The 12641-nt window shown below is 37.2% G+C and overlaps 1 protein-coding gene across 3 annotated transcripts in view; it reads left to right on the forward strand.

The window, feature by feature from the left end:
* NAPEPLD (N-acyl phosphatidylethanolamine phospholipase D) overlaps window positions 1-12641 on the forward strand; it is a 31440-nt gene that overhangs the window by 15415 nt on the left and 3384 nt on the right. For all 3 annotated transcript variants that reach the window (XM_071734020.1, XM_071734019.1, XM_071734022.1), the window contains exons 2-3: window positions 4783-5095; window positions 11980-12626. In XM_071734020.1, the coding sequence (XP_071590121.1) occupies window positions 4783-5095; window positions 11980-12626 (960 nt within the window). The remainder of the gene's footprint in view (window positions 1-4782; window positions 5096-11979; window positions 12627-12641) is intronic.

The raw sequence follows: 12641 nt of genomic DNA on the forward strand, positions 1-12641 counted from the left end.
AAAAATATGTATAATGAAAGAAAACTTTCCAGTCATTAGTTTGCACAAAGCTCAGATTCTTGCTTTTTAGGGCTATGGTGGTATGATGAACAGCCTGAAGTACTGCACCATAAAAGTTGAAATGCGTTCAGAATTTTCCTGTCTAGAACTTTTTATTAATTAAACCAGATAATTTAAAAAAATAAAGGCATAGCCAACATTTAGCTGGCAGTTGTTTGATAGTTGAGCATGCAGCAGGCTTTTTCAAAAAATTACCTGTATGCTCCGTACAGTTTGCAAGTACCTTACCTTTTAAAATCCTTTTTTTTTTTTCCTTCCCCAGTTTCAAGCGAAAAAGTGTGCTTTTTGCTATATCAAAAAGTGTGTATGTTGAAAGAAAACTGAGCTTTGTAGCAGCATATGGCTTGCAGAAAGCTCAGACTCTTGCTTTGATAAGGCTCCAGTGGCATGATGAAGCACAAACCAAATGAGTTTGCTAGGAGTTGTGTGCTGTCCCTTTTAGGTGATGTGTGGTGCACTGTGTAGTCTAGAGAGAGAGGCAGCACTTAAAAATGAACCAAACTTTTTGCTTCAAAAACAGAGGGAAATAAGGATATTTGGAAAGCTATGGAATGTTTGCAAGTTAAGTGTGAAGTTTCGTGGTTGTTGTTGGGTTCCAGTAAAACATATTTTCATAATAACATTTTCTTTAACTGGCTTTTCTTTCTGGCTTATGAATTTGTTAAATAAGGAACACATTTCTATCTAGAAAATAAGGATAAATCATTGCTGGCAGACTTCATGGTTAGTAGCATGTCTGTGCATGGCTGTATGCAACTACATTAATTTCAGCTGTGGAGTAGTGAATGTTAGAGGAGATTGGGTTGAAAAGGCAAAGACAATAAATTTTATGTTGATGCATTTATTCTTCAAATAAAGTTAAAATAATTTTGCTTGAAGCTTTGCAGTGCATAAAAAGAGAATTTAAGAAGAAAAATGTTAATGACAGAGTGCTTCTTGTAATATTAATGTCTCCTGTTTCAAAGCTTCTTTTGGAACAGGAAGACAAAGTATTAAAAGTGTTTAACTAAGCTTTTGTTTTCCTAAATAAGCAAAAGACTTGAAGTAAAAAAATGTATTTGGTTATATAAGCAATGCTAAAATAAACAACTGACCCCAAAACTGTTGTCCTAAAGACTATTTTTCTCCTTCCCAAGCTGTTTAAAGATGTGAGCCTGTTTATTGGGAGGTAGACATGGGTTTTCCTGTCTGGTCTAGAACTTCTCTCTGGCTTTGTGGATTACTAGGGGTCCCTTAGTAGTATTTGGTGCTGGAAAACCAGTTATATAAGTTCTGCATTTTGATTCTTATGAGACTTCATCCTATTCATTAGACAGCAGTGATGTTCAGTCTAAATTACCTTCTGGCTTTGTGTATTTGGCATGACTAATGGTCTCCTTCAGTAGTTTATAAGTCTTGGTCCAGTTCTTCTTCTAAATTCAGTTGAAAGAGTAAAGCATTTCTGAGCATGGAGGGGGTGACAGAATTGTGTCTTGCCCTGAGCCCCTCTTGCAAATGGTGGCAATCCACTTGTCCTTATCTGGGACTAAGTCACCTCATTAAGAAGCAATTTAATGCTTTTAAGTAGAATAGTTTCCACTATTTTCAAAAGAGTAGAAACCAGAAGTTTTCTTGTGAAACATTACAATACCAAATATTCACCAAGGATGTGACTCCCTCCCACTACCCCTCGTTAGTGAACACAGCTCCACTTTGATTTTGGTGTCTATATTGCTCATAATCTGGCTGGCAGTTCAGGGCTTAAATTTATTGCTCAAGTGCCAAACTGTAATTTTTCTTGGGGAAGAATTCAGGAAAGGTGGATGAAAAATCAGCTCTCTTCTGACTGGGTATTTTCTGGGTATTTTCTACTATTTAAAATAATACTGTCAGTTTTCCTTGTATGTAGTGCCTCTCTTTTGCAAAAGGGTAAGAATCTCTTTGGACTGGTAACTGTTTGACTTTTATTTTAAGCTAATGACTGATGGCTTTCAGGAATTATCATCTACTTTTTTTTTTTTTTAATAACAGATATTAAATTTCTTTTACTACTTTCCATGAATATTGTAGTATGTATTTTACCACTTGAAATTAAAGGGAAATGAACTGGCAAGATTGATACTTCAGAGGAATCTACAGTTCCTCAGGAATACTTCATCAGTTCATTGTAAATGTGTCCCTTTCTTACACATGTAAAAGAGTTTAAAGTATTACGTGAGCACTGAGGTCTTTTCTCCCTTCAGTTGCTTATGGAATACTAATGAAGTAATGTATGTGCATCATGTGGAAAATATGTTGGCAGACAGATACCTGCAGTGCCTTAAATGCTTTGGCATTGTCTTCGTTTAATCAGTGTAGCTGATCCTGGCTTCCCCTAGAGGTTTATACTTTCAGAACAAGATCAAAGATTTATATGAAAATTTAAGCAAAAGTAGAATTCACCTATTTTAGAGATGACTGGATAGATAAACAGAAGCTTAAAAATAAAACCTTAGGCACTCCGGTCTCTAATATAAAATGTCATGTAGGAACAATAATTACAGTAGTTATATATATTTAAAAATCAGACATCTGAGATTTTAACAGAAGAATTTCCTTGAATTAAGTACCTATCTGATTAAACCTTTGTGATTTGCTTTCATGATGCTTTCTAGAAGAGTAGATGTTTTATGCTGTGTCTGCATGCTTTGCTGAATTAATAAGCTGACTTGGCATTGAAAATGCTCTTTGAGGAATGCTGAAAAAACCCCAACAGTAACAGTTAAAATATCCATTACAATTTTTTGGATATTCTGTCTGCCTTTTTGTGGCAATTTATTTCTGTTTAAAGAGGTATAGGGCAAGTTGGGTGGCAGATAAATTGAAGGGTGATCCCAGTAAATGATTAGTGGAATTGAGATAAAGCTTAGGAGTGTTGACAGATAAACTGAATTTTTCATGCAGAGATGGTATATTATTGCTAAATAGAAAATATATAAATGGAGATTATGACCAAGGTTACTATTTATGAAAAAAAAAATATCAGCAGTGTTTCCTGAAAGTTGTTCTTATTTCTTTATCAGAAGTGAATTTTGATGTGTTAATATTTTATGTCTAGTGTGTGTCAAAATAATGGCTAAGAATATTTCATGATATTTATCAGCTGTCACGTCTTTGCAGCTGATACCACACTTTCTTTTTAGTACTCAGTCACTGCTAAAATAGCAAGGATAGGATTTGCATTTGAAGTTAGAGCATCGCCAGTAAATGCGTTTGGGTTCAATTTGATAACATCTTATGTGTGCATAAAACCTTACCTCTTATGTCACAATAACAATATATTTCTTTTTCCCTGGAATTATGAGCTTATGAGAGGCACAGTGAGTTATAGAATTGCTAAGAAAACTGGTCTAAATTTGGTACTGTTCTTTGAAAATATTTGAGCAGACTGTCTTTGATGCATCAACCCAATGCTTCTCATGTGAGTATAGCTAAAGTTTTAAATATATGTGAGCTAATGATAACAATAGATAGGTTAAAACCTGTGGTAGAGGGTTTTCCAGAGGACTTCACAATTTGCTATTAAAAATTATTTCTGCACCTAAGCAATATATCATGCAGTCTGTTCATTACTGTTCATCTTCCTGTTCTTATCAGGTGGAGTTTATAAGTACCAGAAACTTGTTCACTCTTTAGAATAGCAACTTTTTTAAAAAAAAACAAACAAAAAAACAAAACAACAAACAAGCAAACGAACCAAAACTGTCAGAACAGTGTATTTTCAACTTAAATCTTGAAGTAAGTATAGAAGGTGAATAATTTCTCTTCAACTGTGCTCTAAGTAGTTCTGTTTTAGCAGGGGTAGTGGATTAGATGATCTCTAGACATCCCTTCCAGCTCCAATGATTCTGTGCAGTGAATTGTTTCACCAACTTATAAAATAAGGAAATTTGCTTTTTCTACCCCAGAATGCCTCAGAATTGTGATCTTTAGGAATAATCTTCTCTCAGCTATTTTCTCACTTTTAAAAATTCCACAGTGGAATTAAGAACAGACATTGCAGCCATGATTTTTTTTTTTTTTTTTTTTGATATTCCAATTTTCTGTGGCCTTTCAGTAGTCAGTTCAATGAAATGTGAATCCAAATTGTATTTGAAGCAGTTACTTTTACTATTATTACAATAAACTCTTCCTTCATTTTGGACCAGATAGGAAATAGGACCAAATGTCTTTTGTGTTCTGACTTTTGTGCTTATCTGTGCATCTTGTCAGTAGAAGTAATGTACTATTAATGCTACATGAGGTTGCTGCTCTTAGTACAAACCAAAATCACTGTGTAGGCAAATCCTAAGGTACAGGACAGTTGCAGTGTCTCTTGGACAGGTTTTCAGGATTGTATTACATGAGGCACTAAATGTCATAAGTTGCAGGAGGAACTTCCTATTCTTCCCAAATGTAAATTAGGGAACCCTTCCCCCTCTCTCTTGGAGTTGGTAGATAATAATGTTAGTATCTGAAGCTGTGCATACCAGGGAGTAAAATTCCACCTGAACTACAAAGAGATCTCATGTCTACTTGCCACAGCATGTTTTTGAAGTCTTTTGTGTAATAGCAACTGTTTTAAAGTATATTCTGTTGAGAGAAAAGTACAGTAGGTGGTAAAATGAGAAAGCAGGCTTCTTTCCAGTGTGTGTGAAAACATTCAATCTTACGGATGTTGCTGTTTGTCCAAGAAAAGATTGATTAATTCAAAATTTATTTCAGTTCTTCTCCAACAGATATGGATAAAAAAATGCATGAAGAGCAGCCCTTGACTGCCTGTAACCAGTACCCTAAAGAAGCAGTGAGGAAACGTCAGAATTCGGGTCGAGGTTCCAGGGGCAGTGATTCTTCCAGGACCTCCAGGAAAAGCTTCAGGCTGGACTACAGGTTAGAAGAGGATGTAACTAAATCAAAGAGAGGGAAAGATGGGAAATTTGTCAACCCGTGGCCAACGTGGAAATCACCAACTCTGCCAAATATTTTAAAATGGTCCCTCATGGAAAAAAATAACAGCAATGTGCCATGCTCAAAACAGGTAAATACTTGTATGTTTTCTGCTCTTAATTTAGACTACTTTTATTTCTGTTCTCACTAATAAAATAGGACAGATTCTAACTAATACTTCCTTAATCATCTTTTGGAGACTTTTCTAAGTCTTGTTTTTCTGGTTTTATTATTGCTTTACTCTTCTCAAAAGATGGGTTAATGCTTCCTGCCTCTTTTATTTATTCTCTCCTTTCTATTTGTCCACCCCCTTTGATTTATCCAGCTCTGTTTATATTTACAAAAACAACAAAAGTGCCCCCCTAGCTCATAAACTACAGTTACACTCTTGCCTTTTTAATAGGTATTGCCTTAGGAAGTGTGCTACTAACATAATTCATACTGCATGAAATAGCTGTGGTATATCTAGTTTTTAAAAATTGCCTTCCCCTTTCCTCAGGCTGCTATTTACTACATGCATTACATCTTTTTCATTAAAATATAATAAATACTTGCTGTCATTTACTTATGGAAGCATTTGCAAATTTATATTTTTGGTACACCAGGAGAAAAAAATTATTTACATTAAAACCTGTATTACTGCTGTATTTCTACTGAAATACTAAGGGTTTATTGTCACTTTACTGTGAAAGATCATTATCTGTTCATGGTGTACTGTTTTGTCAGATGTTGTATATAAAGAAGGAAGTGGGGAAAGCAACTTCCGAGAGAAGCTTCTTTTCCACGAAGAGTGATGAATACTGGAAAGCCACAGGTTATTTTTGTGAGGATTATTTCTCAGTGTAGTTTCTAATGGGTTGTCTGCACTTTGGAAAAGCTGAGCTGAAGGGTGAACAAACAGGTTTTTGAACAAACAAGAGTCAATAATGCTTTTAAACATCCAAGGAGGCATGCTTAAGCTATAAACTCAGTATTTAGCAAAGAGCTTATACTCTTTATTTTTATCATATGTGAATTACCTGTGAAGGAAGGAATTTGATTGACTTCATGGACAGGAAAGCTGTGTTATTTAGTAACACATGATGGTCAGAGGTTTGGGGATTTGTTTCCATGTGTGGCATAGAAAATGTTTAAGGGAGACAATAATTTTGTCTGTAATTGTTCTATAATAACAATAATTTTACTTCAGAAAGCACAACAAACTTATGTCAGTCTTGGGATCTCTTCCAGCAATTTAATATTTTAAATTTGGTGTCTTGATTCTATACATCATCTTTACCATGTAACCCTTTAGTGTGCCCAGCTTTCTAGGCATTGTTCTGCATATAATATTTTGGCCACATTTATGTGAAATTCATGTCTGGGCATTTCCAACTGCCCTATTCCATATGTGCACAGCAGGCTTTGGATCTTGCCAGCACCATTCAAAAACCTGGTAAGTGACTGAAATACCTATAAGGCAGTGTTAAGATGTACCACAGAGTGCAGAACATACAGCTCTCTGGTGGCATTGGAGAACTGCTGCACTCCCCTTTAATTTACAGATTATCCCTTCAATAAAGGATGATTACGAAGAAATCTTCACTGTACCAGTCATAAAGATGTCTCACTGATTTGGATTAATTTCAGACTATTGTTTTGCATATGAAGTCTTTCAATTAAGTGCCTACGATTATTCAGTGAAGTAACTCAGAGATAGAAAAACCTAGATAGGGATCAATGAAATGCATTTCTGGAGTCCTCAGATGTTTTGATGCTGGTTCCAGCTATGTTTGTTCCACACCTAAATTGATCAGTAAAGCATTTCTGAGCTTGTTTAAAATTCAGACTAAGGGCTCCATACTTTATTTAGCATTGCTAGATAGCAAGTGCTTTGAGCAGACTCCTGCTTTAATTTCCACATTGAGTGTGCCTAGTGACACCTTGCTCTGCTGGGCAGGTTCACTTTATGTGAACCAAGTGCTTTGCATATGTAAAAAAAAAAAAAAGCATATTATCCAGGATCTGTACTTCAGTGTGTAAAAGCTATATGTATTATAATCATGCCTTCACAACAAGCCTGTGTCATTATCCAGAATGCATAGATTTCTTGTATTTTCATTACAGGCTGTATTAATAACTTTTTTTCAGTGTTGGATTTATTTATATGTTGTTGGATCAACAACTTAGATTGTTCTCATTTCTGTAAAAACCAGTATCCTCTAAGTGCCAAAAATCCTAAGCTAATTAGCTGGTTTTACCAAAATCTGTCATGTGTTTCTGCTTGCTTTGCATTAGGAAGGAAAGAACAGCATAGGAGGAGGAAGGGGCACAGCAGGAGAAATACTTGTGTTACTCCAGGGATGAAGATAGGACAGTATTAGACACATTTTGCTTCTGTGGGTAGCTGATTTGACATTTATGCTGTATTTCAAAGATCTGTTATATTTTTTGTAGTATTAGAATGCTTCTGGTCAGTCTGAAAGAGAACAAGCTGTACTATAGCAGGATGAAAGTACCAAAAGATTATGTGTTTCATTCATTATGTTGTTTTATCCTTTTGTATGAGTTTTAAGTAGTATACTGCCAATAGAACTTGTGCTGAAGTTTGAAATCTTATGAGCTGAGTAATGAGTTCTTATTGCTTTAAAAGGTTATTCTAGGGATTTTAGCAAACTTTTGTAAAATATTAAGAAAAAAGATAAGCCCTAAAATAAAATGCACGCACAGAGAATTGATAGAATTGATTTCTTTAGCTATTTCCCTTTGGGATTTTCTATGGTAGCTCAACAAAATGCCTAATTTCTGATCTTATCCTCTGAGGAATCATTGATTTGGATCAGAGGCCTGTGTGTCACAACCCTGTAGATCTCATACTGTAGATCTCATGCTTTCCAAGCTACGCTCCCTTAATGTTCTTGGTGTGTCTGGAACTTTTGTTTACATAATTTAATTTAAACAGGTCAGTTGTTTAAACTGTGCTGCTCTTTATTTATCAGTCTTCTTGTCAGTGTGTCTTTTACAAATGCTTTTTATAGTGACTAGTTCTGCCTTTAAATATGAACTATTTGAAATACTTTATAGCTTGCTATTACTTTATAGCTAGTGACACCCCTGTAAAGCCTCTGACAGTGCAAATCACAGAATTAAAGAATTGTCATGGTTAGAAAAGACCTCTAAGTTCACTGTGTCCAACCATCAACATCCCCCATATAAAAATAAATAAATAAAAAAGTAAAATATCTACATCTCTATCACCATGCTCACTAAAGCATGTCCTGAAGTGCCTCATCTACATGGTTTTTAAATACCTCCAGGGTTGGTAACTCCACCACCTCCCTGGGCAGCCTGTTCCAATGCTTGACTACTTGCTCAGTAAAGAAATTCTTCCTTGTATCTAGTCAAAACCTCCCCTGGTGTAACTTCAGGCCATTTCCTCTAGTCCTATCATTATTTACTTGAGAAGAGGCCAGCATCCACCTCCCTACAACCTTCTCTCAGATAGCTTTAGAGAGCAATAAGGTCTCCTCAGCCTCCTCTTCTCCAAACCAAACTGCCGATTCCATCGGCCTCTCCTTGTAACACTTTTTCTCCAGACCCTTCAGCAGCTTGGTTCCCTTCTCTGAACTCCACCAACTCAACGTTTTTCATGTAGTGAGGGGCCCAGAACTGAACACGGTGCTCAAGGTGCAGTCTCACCAGAGCCAGTTCTTATGCTGGCAGGCAGCTAAGCTGCACCCAGCCATTCACTCACTTCTCCCTAAGTGGGATGGCAGAGAGCATTGGAAGGACAAAAGTGCAAAAATTCATATGTCAAGATAAACAGTTTTAATAGGAAAAGCAAAAGCTGACTGTACAAGCAAAGTAAAGAAACCATAGAATGTCAGGTTTCAAGGTACCTCAAGGATCATCAGGTCCACCCCTTCTAATATTATTGTTTATATGATATGTCTCAGCATCCTGTCAAGCTGAGACTTAAAACTTTCCAAAGTCAGGGAAGCCACCACTTCCCCTGGGAGACCTTTCCAATGTCTGACTGTCCTCATAGTGAAAAATTTTCCTTTTATGTTCAGAGTCTTGCCAGAAGCAACTTGTGCCCATTGCCCCTTGTCTTATCCATGTGACTCCTTGTAAATAGGGAGTCTCCATCTTTTTTGTAGGTTACCTTTAATTACTGGAACATTGCAATCAGTTCACTCCTTCCCATCAGCAGGCAGGTGTTCCACCATCTCCAAGGAAGCAGGGCTCCATCATAATGCTCACATAATGCTCACTTGGAAAAACAGATGCCATAACTCTGAATGTCTCTCCCTTGCTGCTTCTTCCCCCAGCTTTTATTGCTGAGCATGACATTTTATGGTGTAGGATAATCCCTCTGGTGAGTTGGGGTCAGTTGTCCCAGCTGTGCCCCTGTCCCAGCTTCTCCAGCACCCCCATCCTAGTGGCTTTGATGTTCTCTAAGCACTGTTCAGCAATAGCTACAACACCAGTACATTATCAACACTGTTTTAGCACAAGTACAAAACATAGAATCATAGAATGGTTTGAGTTGAAAGGGACCTTAAAGATCATGTAGTTCCAGCCCCTCCTAAATGGGCAGGGACAACATAGCCCCTTCTAGAAAGAAAATTAACTCTACCCAGCCAAAGCTAGTACAATATGTTTGAGGCTCAGTTGAGAACTCATTGTTCACATCTGCCAGTTAGCCAGTTCTTCATCCAGTTTTATTGTTTCTTAATATTGCATGATAGTTTTTATAGCTAATCTGTGTCAAACGTTAGCAAAAATAGATTAATTCAGAGTTCTCAGAATAAATTGTATTCTACCTGTAAAAATAGCTCCTTAAAAAGAATATTTTCCATAAACAATGTACTTACTGACCTAAATTGCATTATGAGAATAATTAAATTCCATATCTGAGATGAATTTGGTTTATATAATCTGATTTGTTGACTTAACCACATGTAATTTGGGTTGTCCTAGTTTGAGTGTTTAGTATTATGTTAGCTTTGTGGATCTTCCACTCTATTTTTTTCTTCTTTTTTTTTTTTTTTTTTTTTAATTGAAGTGTCACTGTATAACACCCTGCGTGGTTTAAATTTTTGCTGTCAATTTCATTCCTATGTACTTAAAATGAAATAGATAAGAGATATTATTGTATGAATGACATGATTTCTTGTCATGACCTTATATTCAGCTTTATTGAAGGTTATCTATGTCTTGTTCCTGGAAACAGAAATGAAACTTTTTCAGTAGACATCTCTTCACATTAGCTCTCAGAAAAAAGCAATTTCATGAATATTTTATTATTTACAGTAGAAGTGCAGGGAGGTGGAGATATGTGTATTTGCTTTTTCCCAACATATGCCCTGCAAATCAATAAAATATTGTGGAGAAAGTAAGTTCCCTGAAGCTGTCAGGACTGTTTTAGCAAAGGAAATTCTAGACTCCTAAACTGTTCCAGCATTAGCTGAGCTTGTAAGGGGGTGGGAGGTCAGCTCTGTATCTGCTCACTGGTAGTGGTCATTTAATGTCCTAGACCCAGAGAATGAGAGGAACAACCATGAGAGAGAGAACTTGGCTGGGAACCAGAAGTGCTGGAACATCTGGGATTACCAGGGAGAGGAGTGTCAGGAGTCTGCAGAAGCTGCCTAACACGTGAAAATTCTTCTCAAGTGATATGAGGAGTTGAAACCAGAACTTTTTAGAAGAGCCATAGTCACATGGATGTGGAGCTGGAGATGGTCAGGAACTCCAAGAGGACTTTTTGTTTGATAGGTTTTTTTAGTAGGAGAACTTATTTATTACAAGTAAAACTTTTGTGTAAGTATTTCAACCAACCTGCAATGAAGAATGTAACTCCTGTTCCAAATGAGAGAACGTGCAGCAGTTGGGCAATGACTTTCAGTAGTTACCATAGAGCCATGGCCTCCTTTGAGCCAGCTGTAGCATTCTTGAGGCTACACATAGTGTCACATTTGGAAGCCCATCAAGCTGCAAGCTCGCTCATCTGGATTAATTTTCAGCTGGATCAGTTCCCTGGCCCATCAGACTTGAGTGAGGACTGCTTAAGTATTCATGCTGGAACAAGAGAGAAGGTGAGGGAAGATTTCCCTAACTTTATTAGAAAGAGGAGTATGGCTTTAGGTTGAAGCCCTTCATGAGACTGCATCTGAAACACTCAGGGAGATCAGCAGAGTGATTTATTCAGTAATACTTAAACTTTAATTACGTTGAAGACTTCAATAAAACACAATGAGAAACATAGCTAGGTGCTCTAAGCTCCATCTTAAAAATGAGATCTGAGTTTTAATTTGTGTTGTACAAATGTTCATTGAATTCTTGGCAGGATGGGAAAGGAGAATTTTAAAAATTAGCATTAGAGAAATTAAGCTAACCTCTATGTTCTGCTTTTGTATGTAATGGGGAGAAAGAAGGTCTGTTAGAGGCTAATAGAACAGAGCTTTTGTAGACTCCTGTTGGTAGCATGGGAGTCTCTTTCACCTGTATGTTTGTGACTTATTTGTGCTAGGACTTGGAGGATGCACTATTCAGTTGTGCAAGCTGAACTTGAGCATTCATTGCAGTGCATGTGTGTCTGTGTATACATATACATATATATATATATACACATACACATTCTTTTTCCAGGTTGGAAAGTCAACTGATTGCAAAGCAATGCTTTCACTGCAGTGCTTTCAGGCTTTCTCTATTGGGAGGTCTCCTAGCCTGATGGCATGTTCCTGAGCTCTCTCTTCTGCCCCTTGACAGAAGTGAAAATGTTACAAAAAACCTAAGATGAAATTAGGAGGAAGCAGCTGGGAAAAGGGTCATTAAAAAGGCATCTGGTTTGTGTTGCAGTTCTCTGGTTGTCTAAAAAGATAAACAAAACACAAGCATTGAGTGTAATCAGTTTTTGTTCCACAGCCAAGCACATTCTGAAATGTATATTGTGTTCTCTCTCTTTTTTTTTTTTTTTTTTTTATTTTTCCCTAGGAACTCGATAAAGAGCTTCCAGTGTTAAAACCTTACTTTGTTCAAAAGCCAGAACTTGCTGGGAAGACAGGAACTGGCATGAGAGTCACATGGTTGGGACATGCCTCAGTTATGGTGGAAATGGATGAACTCACATTTCTTACTGACCCAATCTTCAGCCAGCGTGCATCCCCCACCCAGCTGATGGGTCCCAAGCGCTTCCGAGGACCTCCGTGCACAGTCGAGCAGCTCCCCAAAATAGATGCAGTCATGATCAGCCACAACCATTATGACCACTTGGACTACAACACTGTCACGAGTTTAAATGAACGGTTTGGGAGTGAGCTGCGCTGGTTTGTGCCTCTGGGGCTCTTGGACTGGATGCAGAGATGTGGTTGTGAGAATGTGATTGAGCTGGACTGGTGGGAAGAGAACTGCGTCCCCGGTCACGATGCAGTAACTTTTGTCTTTACCCCTTCTCAACATTGGTGCAAAAGGACTGCGACAGATGATAACAAGGTTCTTTGGGGCAGCTGGTCTGTCTTAGGACCTTGGAATAGGTTTTTCTTTTCAGGAGATACTGGATATTGTGTTGCTTTTGAACAGATAGGTAAAAGGTTTGGGCCTTTTGATCTTGCAGCCATTCCCATTGGAGCTTATGAGCCTAGGTATGAATATCAAAG

Source organism: Heliangelus exortis, chromosome 1 (assembly GCF_036169615.1).
Source record: "Heliangelus exortis chromosome 1, bHelExo1.hap1, whole genome shotgun sequence".
Taxonomy (NCBI): domain Eukaryota; kingdom Metazoa; phylum Chordata; class Aves; order Apodiformes; family Trochilidae; genus Heliangelus; species Heliangelus exortis.